At 37.1% G+C, this 19,365-nt stretch overlaps 1 protein-coding gene across 1 annotated transcript in view; it reads right to left on the bottom strand.

The window, feature by feature from the left end:
- Positions 1-1,931: 1,931 nt before the first annotated feature.
- LOC104402112 (solute carrier family 2, facilitated glucose transporter member 9-like) overlaps positions 1,932-19,365 on the bottom strand; it is a gene marked incomplete at its 3' end in the record, with an annotated part of 53,476 nt that continues 36,042 nt past the window's right edge. The window contains exons 7-9 of the mRNA XM_010009900.1: positions 14,946-15,056; positions 4,293-4,394; positions 1,932-2,007 (exon numbers count right to left, since the gene is read on the bottom strand). Of these exons, the coding sequence (XP_010008202.1) occupies positions 1,932-2,007; positions 4,293-4,394; positions 14,946-15,056 (289 nt within the window). The remainder of the gene's footprint in view (positions 2,008-4,292; positions 4,395-14,945; positions 15,057-19,365) is intronic.

Raw genomic sequence — 19,365 nt, 5'->3', positions numbered from 1 at the left:
AGCAGTTCCATTCCACGGAATTGTTCTTTCAAAAAGTCTAAGAAACATATGTCAGCAATTCTAGGGACTTGGTTAAACCTGAGATTTGTCCTTACAGAATGACAAAGGGATAGCATGATCTTTTGCAGAATTTGCCTTGCAAGAAGAGCTGGAGGTGATGAACAGTCTTCATAGGCCACCTACAGTCCAACATTAAATGTGTTAATGACCCTAGTGAAGCCTGCTTGACTGATCTCCAGTCAGCTACCATATGCAAAGGAATAAGCACAGAGATTAGTGACAAACTATTTTCTCAGAAGCAAGGGGAAAAGGACTATTCTATTCTTCTCCCAATTTTCCTCTGAAGCAGCATAATTGTTCCTCCGATTTTCCAAAAGAGGATCCACAGAATTACAGCAATGTTTCATTAGTCACACAAAACATCATTTTCCCAAAATAAACCACAATCAATTAATTAGATCACTTTAGTGGTGAAGATGTACAAACAGTTGATTAATGTTTAATGCCACTTTTCACAAAAAATAAGAGGCAATAAATGGTGCATGAAAAAACTGAAAGCTCAAGGGAACAGAAGCCTACAGAAATCTTACTTTCAGGTTTACAGCTAAATAAGTGTGAAAAAACTCCCTGAAAGTAGCTGATTTTTCCCCTTTTTGTGGAGAACAGTTTGGAAGAGAATATGTGAAAATTTAAGCACTGTTTTGACATCTTATTCTGTAGGAGAATTGAATTTGGATTAAATTCCTCTTTATCTATCTGCAAATAATTTTTGTTAACATTTCATTATTTGATAACTGTAGGATCCAATTCTGATCAAGTACCTGAAGGCTAGAACAATACTGTTTAGAGAAATACTACACTCAGGCAAATATTTGCATATCTATTAAACTGCATTTTCCAAAGATATTATGCAATTAGAATCACAGGATAAATTTAGGTTGTAAGGGACTTCTGGAGTTCAGCCTCTAGTCAAAGCAGGGCCCGTTGCTCATGAATTTCTCCAGCTGAGTTTTGAATAGCTGCATGGATGGACATTTCATAGCCTCCTTAAGCAAAGTCTTCCAGTGCTTAACCACTCTCGGTATCAAGCTTTGTCTTTTCTATCCAGTCAGAATTGCCCTTGCTGAGACTTCACTGTTGCTCTTGTCTTTTCCTTCTACAGTTCTGAGAAAGGTCTGGCTTTATTTCTTTTTTATAGACTAAACATGTTCCTTGTTAAAGAAAATTAAATACAAAAATTACAACCTGTGAATACTGGATTGTCTATAAAGCTGTATCCATCTCTAAGATATCAAAACTAGGCTGGGAAAACAGCCCTGATTGATAAACTCATTGCAACCTACAGAAGCAGTTACCTGTGGCCGTCAGATCTAAAATGCATACGCTCAGCAGAGAACTGTCAGACAAGAAGCAGCTCCACCATCAGGACATCTACCTTTTTCATCATCTTCCTAAGAGATTATGTGTAAACCCTCTTGCACATGACTTCCTTTCTTTGGAAGGAAGAGAAGACAGGAAAAACACACAACTGTCCCCTTCCTCCCCTTCCACCAGTGTCCCATTTTCATCCTACCAGCATTGACTGCTAACATAAGCGCTGATAAATAAAACACTCAGCTTCCAGTCTGAGTGTTTTTTATAGATATAGAAAAGAATAGCAATCCCTCAATAATAGCCAATATTATAATTCCATACTGATTGCAATTTAGGCACTAGTTCTCAATTATGCTAACACGTAAGTGGGAACATGGGTTTTTATCAGAATATTGCCATCACTTTGTGTTGCTGTCACCTTTTACTGTCTTGGAGCCATTGTGGTCTCCAGATACAGCTAAAGTGAAGGTCCCTACAAGTGATTTGTTAAAAGAGTGCCAGTGTAAAAATACCTGTGCTTTGATGTACAAATAAACATGAAAAAAATATAGACATACCTGGTCCAATGCAGAACGATGCAATGATTGCAAGGATGCAAAATATACTGAGATAAGGAAGCCAGTGCACGGTTTTCTGCATAGATACAAGACATTTACATTAAGTGCATTGTACATATCACCAATATTAAAAGGATCACAGATAACAGATAGTGTTTTCCACAACTCTTTATCCATTTCAGAATTTAGTCAAGGATTACTTTAGAAAATCACAGTATTTCTATAGAACCTTATTAGACGATTTGCATTAAAGGCCTTGGTCTCTGTGGAATCCCTGCAGAGAAACACTAGACAAACCCTTTCACCACAGAACTCACAAGTCTGAATGTTCACAGCTTCTTGTGCTAAAGTTCAAGCCAACCTGGAAAAGAGTTTTCCTTTCCATTGAACAGATTTGGTACCTCTATCCTCCTTGGTTATTTCAGTCATGTTTGAAAAACAGCAACTATGATGGCTCATAGAGCTTCAAAGTTCACCAGTTAAAGGCTGGGCTGAAGTCTAGACATGACAGCTGTATCTGAACTTTAGCAAAGCATGAGAAAGCCACAGACCAGGGATTTTTAGCCGTAATCTGGTTTTGCAGACAAGGAGGGCCATGTGCGCAAACAACAGTTACAGGGCTAAAAAGAACAAACTATAAACAGTTCTTTAAGGGAATTGAAAGAGGAATCAACTGTTTTCCTCGCAAGGCAATATTTTTTAATACTTTTAAGTAGATTTTTCTTTATTTGGACCTCTAAATGATAGGAACTTGAAATACAATAAGCAATTTCTACTGAGTTTTTTTGACACTTTTTCTTAATCATATATGTGAATACTTCATAACAATAATAATAATAATAGATGGGAAGCACCCATGAATTCACATTCCCATCTGTCTTCATCAGTAGGCTTTTTCCATCAGCAAAATATGAATGTCACTTTTATTAGAATTCTACTATTTTTGCAAAGTTAAGATACGTGTAACTGTAATTTCACAAAATATCACCTGGAGTGGCACTGTGAAAATATACTTGCTAAAGTAGGTAATTATTTATTTCAGTGTTAAATAAAACCCCATTTTACAACGCTTTTTTTCTTCCAGTCTGGATTATTCCATTAGTTACGTGGAAGACATGGTCTCCAAGGCATTAACGTTAATCAAGAGACTTGTAGATGTATCAGAATTACGCATTCTGGAGTTCTCACTAGAATGCAGTTCTGTAAAGGCACTGAGAGCAGGTGTAAATATGAAGTAGATACAAATTTCTGTGAGATCAAGCCTATTTGTACCCTGGTTCTTTGTTCAAAGCAAATCTGTAATAGTCAACAAATTGAGACACTTGTGAGAAGAAGTAAAATTGAAATGCACCCAAACTTCAGAGATTTACAAAAGCTGAAGGTCCTCAGGCATCAAACTAGGTTTTAAAAGACTTGGAAGAGAATTTTTCACTCAGTATACAAAACTTGCAATAGCATCTGTTTTCTTGAGAGCTGTCTTTTAGCTGTCATGATGGGTACATGAAGTAAAGCTTTATTGTGCAGTACATACAGGTAAGTCAAAACTACAATGGTGTGGCATACACCTGCTAGTCAAACCGACTTACTGACTCTCTTCAGCCAAAAACAAGATTTGAAAGTCAGATTGATGGCTAGACACAGGAATCACTGACAGCAGGAAAACAACTTGAAAGACCACCCAAACCCCTGTCATTGCAGATGTCAGTTTTATTTCTCGAAAGCCCTCAGGAAGAGAAAGAAAGTGCATTGTTGTGGAAATGGAAGCTAAACAAGGAAAAATGACTCAGGGTCAGTGTTTAGTTTGGTTTAATAATCCTTCTCTGACCGTTTGAAATAGGTGGGGAACTTACTGCTATTAACACCTGAGAATGTAATGTTAAGTCTTTCAGTTTTCAATAAAAATATCAGAAATGTAACTGGAAACAAGCAGCAAACATGGAAATTTTTTGTTACTGGGGAAAAAAACATCCAGACGTAAGAATAAGGATGACACATAAAGTATGAAAGAAATCTCAAGAAGACTGCATTACAAACAAGGATAAAAACATGAAACATGGGTAAACTATTTACCCAACTATGGGTAAAATTGTCTTTGTAATAGTGCATCATATGCATGAGTCTTTGAGTTAAGGGGATTGAATGTGACAAAGCCCCTATGGCTTTTTAATGTAAAAGCTGCTATGGCTGACAATAGTGCTTTGAAACCAAGATTCATAAGCAGAAGGCAGACTTTCAATCCTTATGCCAAACTGATTATAAGGAGTGACTTATGTAGGAAAGCCAAGGCAAACTGGTATTAAGCATCTGGTGTTTAAAATAGGCAAAAGAGAGAGTAAAAACATAGAGTGACCATGGTGTTACCTGTAACGTCAGAGAGACAGTAAGTACTGCGAAGAAGACAACCATCAACCCAAAACCTCCAATGAGGAGAGGTCTGCGTCCTAGCCGCTCAATAACCAAGCCCTGGAAAACAAAAAGCAGCATTTTACTTTCTTGATAAAACACTGTAGAACTCAGACCACGTAACACGTTCTCCAAATAAATATGATCATTAAAAATAAAACCATGAGAGCTGATTTTATACTATTTACCAGCTATCGTTTGTTCATAATCATGTTCACAGTTAACATTTACACAATTCAACTTCTTCGAAAAAACAAGTCAACACAACATCCTTATTTGAGAGCACTGAAAAAACTAGGAAACCATCAAAGCGGTACTTCGTATTAGCTTTATGCCTGGATCTCCTACTACAGAACAAGTATAAAAATATAAATAGGAAAAATGTGCAACTGCTAAATTCAAGATGAGTTCCATGACATTTAACTTCTTGTGCAACAATTTAATAATAAAACAAGCACTGTACATTAGCTGCAGGAAATAATTAGCATGATGATAACTATGTGAAGTTTGATTTTTTTTCAGGGCATAAATAATTGTACATTATTGAATCACTTACAAATTTGTACCAAATGTCTATAAGAACATGTTTAGAATATTTATTTCTTAAATGTCAAAATGTTGAAGCAAATCACAGTCCTTTTTTTTTTTTGTATTTTGACTGTTCTTAATTTCAACATCTCTCTGAATTTAAAAGGTTTAAAGTGTAAGATTAAAAGCTTTTTAGCATAGATTAGATTTTTCTTAGTCTAAAATTTATTTTTAATTTCTTTTTTCTCCAAACACAGAAGAAATATTTAGTTATGATTTTGGACATTTAATGTAATAAGAATATCTAGATATAAGAAATCCACCCAGCAGAAAACTGCTCAGGTAAGTGATTGTAACAGTGATACTTGTGTACTCAAGCACATTCTGAATTTTTATTTAAGTCCTGAAGATAAATCAACTTTGTTAAAAGCAATCATAAAATCTGAATACTTATGTGATATGAGAAGAACACAATGATGATTTTCTTGAAAAGCTGTAGCATGAAACAGTCTGTGTTAGCTTGACTCATTAAATTAGGCTAATATCTATTTTAGGCTGTAACAGCACATGTACTATTCTTGTTGATAACTACTATAATTACTAATTACAGTTTGCTTTCATGTGAGAAAGATAAAACAATTATACAAAGCTTGAAATGTACCACTTCAAATAAGTCAGAATCACACAACTGTTTGCCATGTTGCTATTCACTGGAGACTGAAATCTGTCTTTGACGCGTGCTTTGAGCGCAAGATAAAATCAGCAACTAAAATGAAATCTGGAGTAAGGCCCTTAATTCTGTGTGATGATGCACACCTTTCCACTGTGAGTGTCTAGAAGACATGCACTAAAGAAAATGACAAAGTCCAGGTAAGCAATTGCTTGTGCAGCAAGCACTTCTCCCACAGCATCAGGTTCAACAGGGGATTTTAGGACAGGCTTTAAAACATGCCAACCCCACACCCTGCCAAGCTGGAATTCACACCAGAGATGCACACTGTGATGCTGCAGAACACAGAAAGCAGATCTGGGATGAACTTTAGCATTCTTTGTTTCTTTAAATAAGGAGATATATTCATTTTGACAGATTCCACAGCTTCCATAACAGAATTTATTCCAGAGCCATGTTTAAAATAGACCTACACTGACGTTATCAACATTTCTTATTGTGCTCATGAGGTCCAAATATCCCAAAAGTGCAACTGTCAAAACCTCTACAAGATGCCAAGTATTTTCCACTATGATTAAAGAATCCATCTTGCAAACACACGTGGCCGCACATACTTAACCAAGAGACATATTTTATGGCTCTGAGGGAAGAAAAGTCATCTGATGGGTCTATAAGAAGACAGAGACTTCTGCAATAGATGCTTCTCATGTAATTTGATATGACTTACACTTTCAGCAATAGATGTTGTAGATGTAATTTGACATACCAGATAATTTCCTTTATTTTTTTCCAAATCTGGATTGGTGATCATGACTAAACAGTCTTGGTGTTACACCAGCTGGTGGGTTTTGTATTAAAACAGGGCAAGGGATGAATGTTACTCTTAGAGGGGAAAAAGTTCAGAGATGCCTCTCACTCAGAGCAAAACATGGGAAAAAGTGATAGGTTTTGGTTGTAAAGCTCAAAGCAAAGCAAATCCTCATAAGGGAGGACAGTTTGGACTGAGTCCTCTGAAGACGTGTATTCATTTGTGTCTACATACACTGAGAATAAGTAGGGCGGATGTATTTGGACAAATCTAGGTGGGTTGGTAAGGCACTCCCAGTTTTCATTGAGACCAGCCAAGCAAAGATAGACTTACAGCAGATCTGTGGGTCCATATCCTTTATACAGAAAAGAATAGTAGCATTTTAATATACTTAAACTCTTTTTTACTCAATCTGGGAAGAAATAAAGCAAATCCATGTGTAATCATTCTTTTCTCTGAGCTGATGCCAGGTTTCTCAAGCATTCATCACTGATATTTATTTAATACAGTAACAATTAGGAACTTTCATGAAAGTTCCTTCCTTTCAGCTTCTGGGTATTCCCTGCAGTTTCTTCCCCAAAGAATTTGCAGTTACAATTCTTGGTGACATTTCTTGTGATTTATGGAATGGACCAACTTTGTTCACTGGAAAAAATAAGCAGGAATTCTGTGTTTCTCCACAGAGACACTATGATATGTCCAGAACTGCTGGAAATCCTATAATAATTTCCAAAGTTGATATGAAGTTAAGTACACTGACAACACTAATAAATCTAGGAAATAGAGAGTTGAAAGGTTTGTCAATTAGACAAGATTAACTTGCACAATTATGAGGAGAGGAAAGCCTATTTCCATTTTAAGCTAAGAACACATCCAATTTGTTCAAATCTGTGACATACCTCTTGTATTACTAGTTCCAGCCCAACAAAACACATCTGCTTATGGCACAATATCAAAAGAGGCACACCAGTCTCTGCTGGAATGGGATACTACACAGAATCAAGCTCATGAGAAGCCAAGCAAAACAATCAAAATCACGCTCCCTAGCTAGTTATAAATTACAAAGCTGTGGTCTTACTAAAGGCAGCATGTGTGTTTGGAAGGAAATGAGTCTGTGGCTTTGCTGGTCAGGAGGCAATGCAGAAGTATCCCAGGGTCCTTTGGCAGATCACAGTTGTTTAACTGGGAGCCAAACCACAAAGAGAAGAGCCTCTCAGGAGGCACCAGCTTTCACCAAGGCCAAAAAGGTTTTTTGAATCGTTTAAAGCACACTGATACTCTAACAGCCAGTCTGTCAAGCTGCTTAGGCCTACAGTATTTCTAACTAAAATTTGATTGATTTTTGAGGATTTCTTAAGAAAACCTGTGACAATACATCCGTACCTCAAATCTCTCTGCTGAATTATTTGTTCACCTTTTCTTGATGGAAAAAAAGCTCAGTTAAACCCTGAAGTTTCAGTAAATACTCAAAAAGAAATGTCTAACGTGCCTTCTACAACAGCAAATTTGGTGAAAAAAATGCTGGTTTTGAGGTTATAAACAGAAAACAACTTCATTTTTACTTATGATTATACAAATCCAAAACTCGTTAACTTGCAAAACCCACTAAAATGCTTATGAGTCATAAGAAATTGAAGATGATTCACTAGTTTTCAAGTACTTATAGTTCTGAATGCTCCACTGCTGTGTGCCGGTAACTTACAACATGTTGTATATATGTTATATGTATTACAAGACCTATAATAAGTCAAAATATACTATATGGTAGAGTGAATGACATAACAAGAAATTCAGTATATGCTCAAGTGGAGTCAAAAAAAGAAGAATCTTAACTGTTTTCTGTGATAGCACACTGAGTTATTTGCCAAATTGTGTAGGCTGATAGGTGTTTATGTGTGATCACAAACATACAGTTGGAGAAGCCTCTGCCCAGCCATGGCAAATTACTGAAAACGTGTAAAAAAACATTGCAACCAGTATTCTCTCAACACAAATATTTGGTGATAACAAGGCAACTGATATGCAGACTAGGTTAACAGTTCACACAAGTCACTTCTGTCTGGCAGGAAGCACTTGTGAATAAAGTTAAAAAAGTAAATGTCAATTTTTTCACTTGAGTCAGCTGCAGATACTGGGGCTGACATAACGAAAGCAGAGTGCATTAAAAAAGATCAGACAAGCTTCTCTGGGTAAAATGAAAGTGTAAGCAAGTTCTACAGCACAAATGGGAGGTCACTGAATAATATTCCATACTTATTCCCTGGCCCTAAATTGTACTAAGAAAACACTATTAGATTTTCTTGATGTCTCAGCTCTGTAAGGCAATTTGAACTGTATGCTTGTGTCATAGAGTAACCACACTTTTTCTCATGTATTTTGGATAGAGGTCTGAGTAAGACATGCCAAGATTCAGAATTAATGTGACAAGCTAACTCTGTGTTATTTTCATTTTAAATAGCAGGATTAAAATGGATAATCACATTTATATCACTGTCAGGTCTATTTATGACACAATGTGTAATACCTTGCATCCAGGAAGAGGAGAGTAACAGAAGACTGAGTGTTACAAATTGTTTTGTTTGTTTGTTTTTTAATTTATATATTTATGTCTATCAATTTTTCTACTGTATGAATTATACAGTTATAAAGCAAAGAAATGGACTATTTTATGTAAGCACAGAATTTAGAGACCTAGCACCAAGTTTGACTACATAAGCGCAAGCCTTAAGTAAATCTGTGTCTACCCTGCTCTCACATCAGTTTGCCTGTGTCTGTGCTAATTCCACAACAGGGTAAGATTCTACTCATCTTCTGTAGGTGCCAGGCTGTGGATTACTATCAGTAAAGGGTGAGCCTGACTGCTGAATTTCTAAGGTCAGTCTGAACTAATCTGCAGTAAAGCATCCTTAATCAGCTTCACTTGGCAGTATAGTTTTCCATTCACTAAAGAGGGTCTCTCCATACTCGATGCCTTCCGGACCAGCAAGGCAAAGACAGCCCATGCAGGAATTTACTGTAGTGGGCTGCTTTTGCCTCAGCAGTGTCTGGGAACAAGCCTTAGGGCAGCACAAAAAAAATCCTATTACTTTATTCCTGTTATGTCCCCAGTAAAATGTAGATATTTTTTAAGCAAAGCTCCTTCTGTTAATTATTTATTTGTTGAAAGCATTAAATTTGTGTCAGGTTCATGTAATCAAAGCTAGACTAGATCTTGACCATGGTCTATGACAGATTATTGTGGTTGTTGTTTTATTTTCTAACAATGGTATTTGAACGCCCTGATTCAGATCACCTTGAACAGATTTGGGGAAAAATTACTCAAAACCATTTTTTAAAAAATACTCAACAGCAGGAGATACGTCTTTACAGCTTTCAGTTTCTGAATATATCCTGCAGAAGGATTTGTACTTCATAAATGCAGTCTTTAATCCACTATACTTTAGGTCTTAGGAGTGGCATTATAACATAGACCTTCATAAGGAGACTTTTTATGCTGGAAGGCACTACATGGTTGCTTCAACACACGTAATCTTTGTCTATCCAAAAGCCCAAGTGTAAATAAAATGATTGGAGATGTGTGAACAGCTCAGGGCAGCCCTCCAATATCTGAAGGGGGCCTACAAGGATGCCGGAGGCGAACTATTCTTCAGGGACTGTAGCAATAGGACAAGGGGTAATGGCTTTAAACTGAAACAGGGGAAGTTCAGGTGAGATATAAGGAAGTTCTTTACAGTGAGGGTGGTGAAGCACTGAAACAGGTTGCCCAAAGAAGTGGTAAATGCTCCATCCCTGGCAGTGTTCAAGGCCAGGTTGGACAGAGCCTTGAGTGACATGTTCTAGTGCGAGGTGTTCCTGCCCATGGCAGGGGGGGTTCATCTTAAGGTCCTTTCCAATGCAAACCATTCTATTATTTTATGATTCTATGGTTAAGAAGGAATAATGTTAATGCATTAACACAGTCACTCTATGATTCACCCTGCAGTGAAAATGTGCCCACATGCACTCTGACAGTCAAATACCATAGTCTGTGAAGCTGCTTGGTTGGAATCTCTTTTCTACTCCTGATTCTTTCTGATTACATTTTGTCCAACACAGTGACTTTTGAGTTCTCTGTTTGGAGAGTTTGGATGACACAGTTGGTTATAAAAAGCTCTCTGTAAACTCTCCCATATTATTAATGGATATCCTTATGATTAATTGACCCAGAACAAACTGCACAGAATCTCACTTGATATTTCTTTGTATGACAGTGAAGTTTTGATAGCCACTCTCTAAGAATAGTTTTGCAGCTAGCTGAGCATTCACACTGTTATAATTTCATCCAGCCCCCATCTACTGTGTTTCATATTCTTTAATCTCAACATGATGGACTTTTTAATACAACACGTAAGAAAAAATCAAATTCATTGGCCTTAGGATGCCAACAAAAGCTAAAAATTCAAAGAAAAAATTCTATCCAGCCTGTTACAGGCCAAGATATTACCTCCTAATTCTGGTACTCCTTGAGCAACAGCTTGTCAGAGTGAGGGAAGCAAAAGGGGAAAATGTCATGTTTGCCCAATCTTGCACTCTCATAGAATCATATAATGATTCCTCTACTCCTCTACTTACAGCCTATTGGGGATTATGGGTGGGTGAAGTTTGACTGATCTGGTGCAAATGCCACATGAGACTGCATTAAAAGTCTCACTGAAAATCAGATTATATTAAAGCTTCTTGTGAACCCTCAAGATTAAAGTATTTGTCACCCTATTTTTTCCACTGGCTGTCACTGGAATGTATTTCTTTGTGTTCTGACCCCAGTGAGTTTCTGCAGAGTTTCAATGGATATATCTTGCATTACCATTTAGATACCATGGAGGAAATGTGTTAGGGCTGAGAATACCTACTGAAGTGTCTGGAGTACCCCTGTTTTAAGATGCGCCATGCCCTTTTTGTATGTTAAAATCAACATTAAAAACATTATCAACATTAAAAGAAACACAGAGCCCTTTCTCATAATATCCCAAAGCAGAATGAAATCATCTCACCTAAGGAAGCTGGCTTCCTTGAATTCTGTGTGATATAGCAGAGGACTTCCTATATTCTTTTATGGTCTGCTACTGATAATTCAGTATTTTAACTCATTCCAGGCTTTGCACAGCTTGTCTCTGTCACAGGCTTTGGAAAGCACATTAGTAACACCTTGGTGCATCACCTTATGGAAAATGCTTAAGGCATAATCTTCTCAATATAGTCATAGCTAGTCTCTTTCTGTGAACATTATATAAAGACCAAGTGTGGTGTTACAGATGGCAACATTGGACGTGGGATGCTTAATTTGAATAATATTTCTTTTCATTCTATGCTGGTTTCATGGCAGGAGGGAATCCTTCTCACGTTTGCTCCTGTCTCCCTTTCTTTACAGCCTGTTGCCTTGTCAAAGAAAGGCACTGGCAGTTTGTTCTTTCTGTCCATTAAGACAACTATGTTAAATTAACCTCAGTTACTAAAAATTACAAAAAACCCCCACAGCAACTATTCTTACTAAAGCATAACTAGGTCTGCGGAGTCCCCTTACTGTAGAATTTATAGAACAGCCTTCTAATAAACACAGATTTGCCAGGGGATTGTTTAGGTTTATTCCATCCTGCTTCAAAGCATGGCATCAGGTTAGTCAACTTACTGCTGTGACACATCTGTGAGTAGGAAATTCATTCAGTATTTCATTCCAGAGGACACCAAACTTTCAGAAGCAAACTGAAATTAACAGGCTCTCTCATTAAAAACTAGCTTGTGTAGCTAGTCCTCCAAACTGAATCTGTCTTCAGTACCATGAGTGAAGAAGTCTACAACTAACTAAAATCATGTAGAAAGTTTAAATTGTCTACCCAGAGAGAAGCCAGGGCACCAAGTATGCAATGCTACAACACAGGTACTTCATGAAGTAGACTACTAAGTGATGGTATAAGCAGGATTATATACCAAATAAGCCAAATTATATGAATGAAAGGAAAATGATGATGGAAGTGTTTAATTTTTTAATGTTTATGTGGCTTTTGCTCAAGAGGAAGAGGGATGGAGCTACAGGCAAAGTATGATACTAGCAGGCATATCAAATGATCTGAAACAATATGGAGCTATAAAAAGGATAGGATATTATTTGTCTTTCCTCAAGAACCAGGCCAGCACTACTACTCTTATGCTGCTGCTCCCAAGAGGCACATTAAAGGGAAACTTTCAAATATTTCCAGAGTTTGAATGATATTTTATCTCCTAATTGTTTTGCAGCTCTATGAAATATATCTTCTTCAATCTTTTCTTTTAGCATTCATATGAGGCTCATCAATGGAGCTCCTCAATACCTGAGCGTTCTTACTGAGGCTCAGAGTCTCATGACCACCTAAAATATGCACAATGATTAGATATAGCACATTATTTCATTGCAGACCTCTCCAATAGCTATTTCATTTACAAGACCAAAACTTTACCTCTATTACTGATAGGAGGATCTACTGAAATCCTGGAAATATTTTAAGTAAAATCTGGTTTCTGCTAGCAAACACCATGTATGAAAAAAATAGCAGGAAAACTAAATTGTCCCCTTGCTTTCTCTTGCTTCTTCCCTGTTTCCATCCATGTAGTACATAAGACATATGCATCTGACTTAATATTTAATGCTGTAAAATAGACAAAACCAAAAAAACAGCATAAAGAGCAACTGAGAGGTTGGAAGTGGCTGGAAATTTCCCATCGTTATTTTTTAGGAATGAAAAAAATTTTGAGAAAGTTACTTGTAGAAATGAGAAGCTGCAAAACCTTCAATTGAAAAATAAAAAGCACCACCCAAATTCAAGTTGTCGTTCCTTTAAATAGCAGCAACGAAACGTTTATAAAGATCACTGAGATAAAATTAAGGCTACAGAGCAGCATTTCTCTTGAACTGAAAGAGCAAATTTGAAGGGAGCAGAGATACTGATACATCAGTACTTCCAGAGGCACAACAAGTAGCTTGAACAGAAAAAGTGTTAAGAACACTCCTCTTGGGCATAGGATAAGTTAAAACACACACCAGGAACCAAAGCAGACACATCTACCGCATTATGTATGAACAGTGTGCTCTGAATCACAAAATGGTATCAAAGTCAACTGATAGCATAGAAGAAACTGAAATGATTACAGACCCTATTTATAGACTGGCTTTAATATCATGGAGTCATCTCCATGTAATTTTCATCTGATGCCACAAAAAGAGGTGTATTCTTCATTTAACTCACTGACAGAATTATCAGTATTATTTTTACGTGTATCTTAAACAAAGAAGCATTTCTGCAGTATCACAAAGAAGAAATTGCAGGAGGTAGGAATTTCGCTCATTCCCACCTATTAAAGAGATTGTCCTTGTGATTAAAAACCAGAAATAGATTTGTGGAAATTCAGAAAGATCAGCAGAAGATCTTTGTGACCTTTGAGAGTCCTTCTGTCCTAGACTATAAGAAAATATATTTGATGGCTGGATTTAGTTTAACATTTTGTAGGTCATAAGCAGTTGCTTTGCCACTGCAAAGGATATTTTTGCCAAAACCATTATTCTGACATTTAAAAATGCTTGTCTGTTGTGTCCAGTATTGTGTAAATACAGTTGGTATAGAATATATGAGGATAAGGAAAATTCTAACAAAGAAAGGAGTATTTGCTTGTTCGCAGCTTTTCAATCCAAAGACTTCTCCCACTGCTTCTTATTTATTACAGTGCAAACAGAAATGTATTTCCTTTAGTAATTAATTGTTTATTACCTATTAAAACTTTCAGGTTTAGTTTGCTCATCTACTATATTTCTCTTTTACGTAGTCATGTTGAAATAGGAAAGACAAGAAAAGATGTGCATGGATACTTCTTTCTACTAACAGCTTCTATGTTCAGTGCATAGCAAGGATATGTGACCTACTCAGAAGCTCACGTTAAGAAAGGATGGCTGCTCAACCTCAGTGAATAAAAGTGCAGAATTTAACACAACATGGGACAACCTTGTTGTATAGGGGTGCTGGCTTATTTTTGCACCAGGCAGGGTTACAAACATTTACTCCCATATTTTTAAATGATTGAAGAATTTTCCTCACTGTTCCTAGGCTGCTATAGAAAATGTCATTAAAACATGCCCAGTAAGATGGATGGCTGTTTCTACAATCCACATTGAACACACCTAGCTGTACTATGCCTCAGCCTTCTCCAACATGTGCCCAGCAGGCATGAGAAGACTCTGAGGTGTGAATAAACTGCTACCAGGTAAAGTTGTTCTACTGGGTGAAATAATTTATGAGTTATCACTTTATGTATTTGCCATTCCTGCCTACTTCCTCTTCACTCATATAAAGCTTCTCAGGATATATAGACTTTTCCTGCTCCTTCTTTACAACTAAACCTAGACAACATCTTCTTACAAAAATCCCAAACCACACAACTGGTCTCTTAGGATTAAATCTAGAAATAATATTTTCAATTGCTTTATGAAGCATTACACTTAATCCTCAACATACTATTCTATTTATATTTTAACCTGTATAAGGAAATAAAATCAGTAATTTAAATATCAAGCATGTAAATGGATTTTTATAATGATACTTACAGAAAAAACAGCAGCCACAGTCTCAACAGCACCAGTACTTAAAGTAACATAGGGGATTGTCTTATGATTGATCCCAGCTTCACTAAAGATGCTGTTTGTGTAGTACCAGATCTGTATCAGAGAGAAGAAAATAAGTTGATAATCATTATGGCTTGAACTACAATATATCAGTATTCAGTTCAAGCATCTGATCTGCCAACTACCAGACTTGCTAAAACAGTGAGCATTTCCACATAACTGAGGGCTGGGCAGGACAACAAGTGAAGGGAAGGTGCAAATTTCAGATGAATTAGTCACAACACCACTGTACTTCTGCTTGCAGACCCAGGCAGACTTATAAGCAGCTTTAACTCGATTTAGCTTAATTCACTTTAGGAGTAAATCAAAGAAACTCACTTTAAGCTTGAACCAGCGGATACAAATAGGTTTCAGGTAACTGAGTCACATTGCTTAAAAAGCTGGTTTGAGTGGCTTTATGGAATACTTTAATGGCACGTAACAGGAGGAAACACGAAAGAGATGCTGAAAGGGATTGCAGAAACTGCTCCTCTTGAGCTCTCTCTTTAACTTCACTGCAGCATGGACATCTGCAGTCAAGCCATCACCCTAATCTCTCTTTATTATTATCAACAGAAAGAAAAGATACTTTTAGAGTGAGGGTTGTTTGGTGAAAAGTAGAAAGCTGCTTTTAGTATGAAATGAAACAGGGTAGTAGGAGCTGTCACTAATGGACAGAAACACAGGGAGCATATGGTTACTAACTTAGAGAAAGTCATTCATGTTTGGTCAGTAAAAACACATCCAGTGGTGACAATATCCAGACAGAGAATACATAGTGATAAAACTCTATAATAACTAGCCTGGTAAGTATCAGAGTCCCACTCACAACACAAAGTATGAAAACCATATAATATTCATGTTGGACTCCAGGTGACAGCAAAGAACCAGCCAAAGATTTTGTCTGCCAAAAGCATGCAACTAGCAGAGATTGCCTTGGAGTGAGAAAATATAACTGATTTACTAGAGAAGGTGAAAAGCAACTGAAACAATTGATTATCAGAAGAAAATAAAGTTCTAAACCACAGCTGATTACCTGTGACAAAAAAACTGAGAGCCAGAGATAATGATGGCACTAAACATAAAAGTAGGAGTGATATTTTTTCCCATATGCTGTCCACATGACAAACACTGCTAAAGAAAAGGCTTTTCTGATGAATGGAAGTGTATTGATTGCACGAGGAAACCCCTGCTGCCTACCAGCACATTATGTACATACTACATCCATTCATCGAGCTGCTGACTCAGGAGTTTTGTAAAACCAAAAGTAATTCTAAATTCCCAGCTAGCCCTTCAACAAAGATGCCTGTCCCAGTCCAAAGAAGAAAACCACTCATCTAACATAAAGCAAAAGAAAACAAAATACCAAGGACTAAAGAGCTGACTGCATCACCTTACAGATAAAAAGAAGCTGACTGAAGACTTTTATGCCTACTGCTGGCACATCATGTCTCATCAGTTGCAGGGACAATAAGTGACAGCAGCAGACTTCTCTATATGAAGTAATCTGCCTTCATGTATCATGCACTGGTGTTAACTGTGCATTTCATTGGTCTGCTGGTACAGAGGTGACTGAAGCAAAACCAAGATCAGCTCCAAAGTCCCTCTGAAAAGTTTATGCCCACTGATAAAGTTTTTGGGAGCCAATACAGCCTATTCACCACCCATACACCTACACAGCATATAAGGAAAGCAAGGTAACACAAAACCATCAGAAAAGTTATTTTTATTTCTCCATACTATAAGATTGAATAATTTATGCAATCAAAGCCAGAAACCATGTAATTTAGGCATTTCATTCTTGATATCAGTTTTGCATAGCAGATAGAGCTTCTAAAAATGCTGTCGATATTGCAGGTCTGAAGACCTTGAAATAGAAAAGAAGAGGCCAAAGAGCCACTTAATCAGACAACTCCTGAATGCAATTTGCCAAAATGTAACAACTAGAACATAAGATGTTTCATAAGTGGTTTTATAGAGAAGCATGACTGACCATTATGGGTAAGAATGGTGGTAACACAGCTAGATTAAAAAAACAGCAGAGCAAAGACAGGATGAGGTTCATTCACTTACTAGTTTCTGCAGCAGCACAAAAATAAATTAGGGTAAAAATTAATATGATACACACATTCTGAAACAGTAAAAATGAATGTTTTTCAGCCTGTGTATCATTAAACAGGGAAATACATTGCTCTAGGATATTACTGAGGTAAACTTACTAGGCTAATGATGACTTCTCCTTTCACTAAAGTTATTTTTCTAACATGTTTTTTGTTAGCTCGAGGTGGAAGATGAATAAATTTATTTTGGATGATATGTGTCATGGATAAATTTCATCAGATGAAAAAAGACTAACTTTGATTTATTTATGTCAATTTAGGTCACACTGCCTGGTACATCATTATAACTGAATGATCAGGGCTTCACCAGGATTTCTGTGGAAATCCACAAATACACCATTTTGAAGCAAAACAATTTTTTATTGTAAAGTAAAAGCCTTAACAGGAAGCAAGTGTTCTCAGATACCAGCAGGATGATTACAGAAGTCTGCCAGTTGGTGGTTTCCTGGGATTGACCTGACACTCGTGCCTGAAAAAAGTTCAACTTTCCTATGTGCTCTGCCCAGATGGTAGTTGTGGAAAAGACCAGACTGATTAGTGGGGCACTACAGGCGAAGCAAATGATGGGAGATACGAGTTCGAAGGACGGGGTCACAGCCAGTTAAACCTTGCTGATGCTGGCTCACACCCAGTAGGTTACTTCAGACGCAGTCAGGCAAACCAAGACCTGGGTTAGCAGTACCTGTCACAACTGCACCTGCCTCTAATCGCTGAGCTTCAGATGACTTGAGCAACATCAGCCAGGAAAACCATGCAAAAGAAACAAAGAATTGAAACCTGGTCTCTTAACCAAGTGGTCCAGCTATTTCTCTTGACTTCTCTTATAATTTGTTTGGGTTTACCATTAACTATTGCTATTAACTATTTAAATAATCAATTTCAGAACACAAATTTTGTGTGATTTTTTTTTTCCACGTTTAGTTACATAGCACAAGAATAGAATCAAAGTAATAGTAAAACAATGGTAAGGCTTGAAACAGCCAACTTAACACACAGGTTTCCTGACAAAGATAGCTCTTCTGAGGCATATATTCAGAAAGTGGCCACATAATGGCACTTTAAAATAACTCTGCATCTGTTTTAACTGAACATATTTCACTATCCCACACCCTCACTCTAACAAGTGAGGCTTTGTTCTGCCTTGGAATACTGAACAATTTATTTCATCTATTAAATATCCTCAAAGCCATAAAACTCTTCTATTTTCCCTGAAAAATTAGCTGTGGCCTTTTCTTCTTTTGAGGCAACGTGCTTTATTATGTGAGCAGTCTGTTTCTTACAGCAAGTGTCCTTTTAGTTCACCTATGCATTGATAAATCTTAGAAAGACTGGATGACAAGATAATTCTATTTCTTTTCTTAAAAAAGTATCCATAGTGAGGAACAAAATAGCCTGTCATTAGCACTGAAATCCTACAATTACAAGAAAACACCATCTATACAAATGTTTTTATAGTTCAACCCACAGTATGAAAAAATCTTCTAGTTCTCTCCTAGTATTTTGCTAAAAACTTTTAGATACCAGAGTTCTAATTGCATTTATCTTCTAAATGGTATCAGATAAATTACTTTGTATTAAGAGTTTTAAAGCTATAGAGATACCTGAGATAAACTTGAACTAGTTGTCTTATATATCAGAAGCATTTAACTTACTGTCACTGATTAGCTGGGGAGAAAGTGAGGGGGAAACTAGCTGAAGTGTGCTGTAATGCACAAAGCCAGAGAGAGCTCCCTTCAGCAGCAATAGTATTGCCTTTCGTATATGTAAGCAATTAATGTCTTTGAACTGTGATAAAACCCTCTTTTGCTTTGAGGTGCTTCATGAGAACATTTGTGCTGTGCAATGTGAAGCATCTAAGCCTGATGTCGCAGTCTGCAGGAAGGAATGCTCTGGTTGGATGTAAAGAAAACTCCTTTCACAGTGTAAGTTGTGAAAACACCTTGCACGGGTTGCCCAGGGAGGTTGTGGACTCTTCACCCTTGGACTTACTTAGCTCGACTGTAGAATGCTCTCAGTAGCCAGAACCAGCCCTGCAGTCAGTCCTGCTCTGGGCCGTGGCTTGGACCAGATGACCTCCAAAGAACCCTTCCAACCTTTTCCTGTGACCCCCTCCTAGCTGATGCAATAGGCTCAGACAGATGAAAAAGGATACTTTGATATCATCAGGCACATTAATGGTCAACAGGACTTTTTATTATTGACTGTTCTGTGCCTTTTTTTCCTCTTTTGCTCTACTTTCCCTA

This window comes from Nestor notabilis, unplaced genomic scaffold (genome assembly GCF_000696875.1).
Source record: "Nestor notabilis isolate BGI_N333 unplaced genomic scaffold, ASM69687v1 scaffold13012, whole genome shotgun sequence".
Classification (NCBI taxonomy): domain Eukaryota; kingdom Metazoa; phylum Chordata; class Aves; order Psittaciformes; family Psittacidae; genus Nestor; species Nestor notabilis.
The sequence above is the reverse complement of the archived record's forward strand: the minus strand, read 5'-3'. Positions and strand labels throughout refer to the sequence as shown.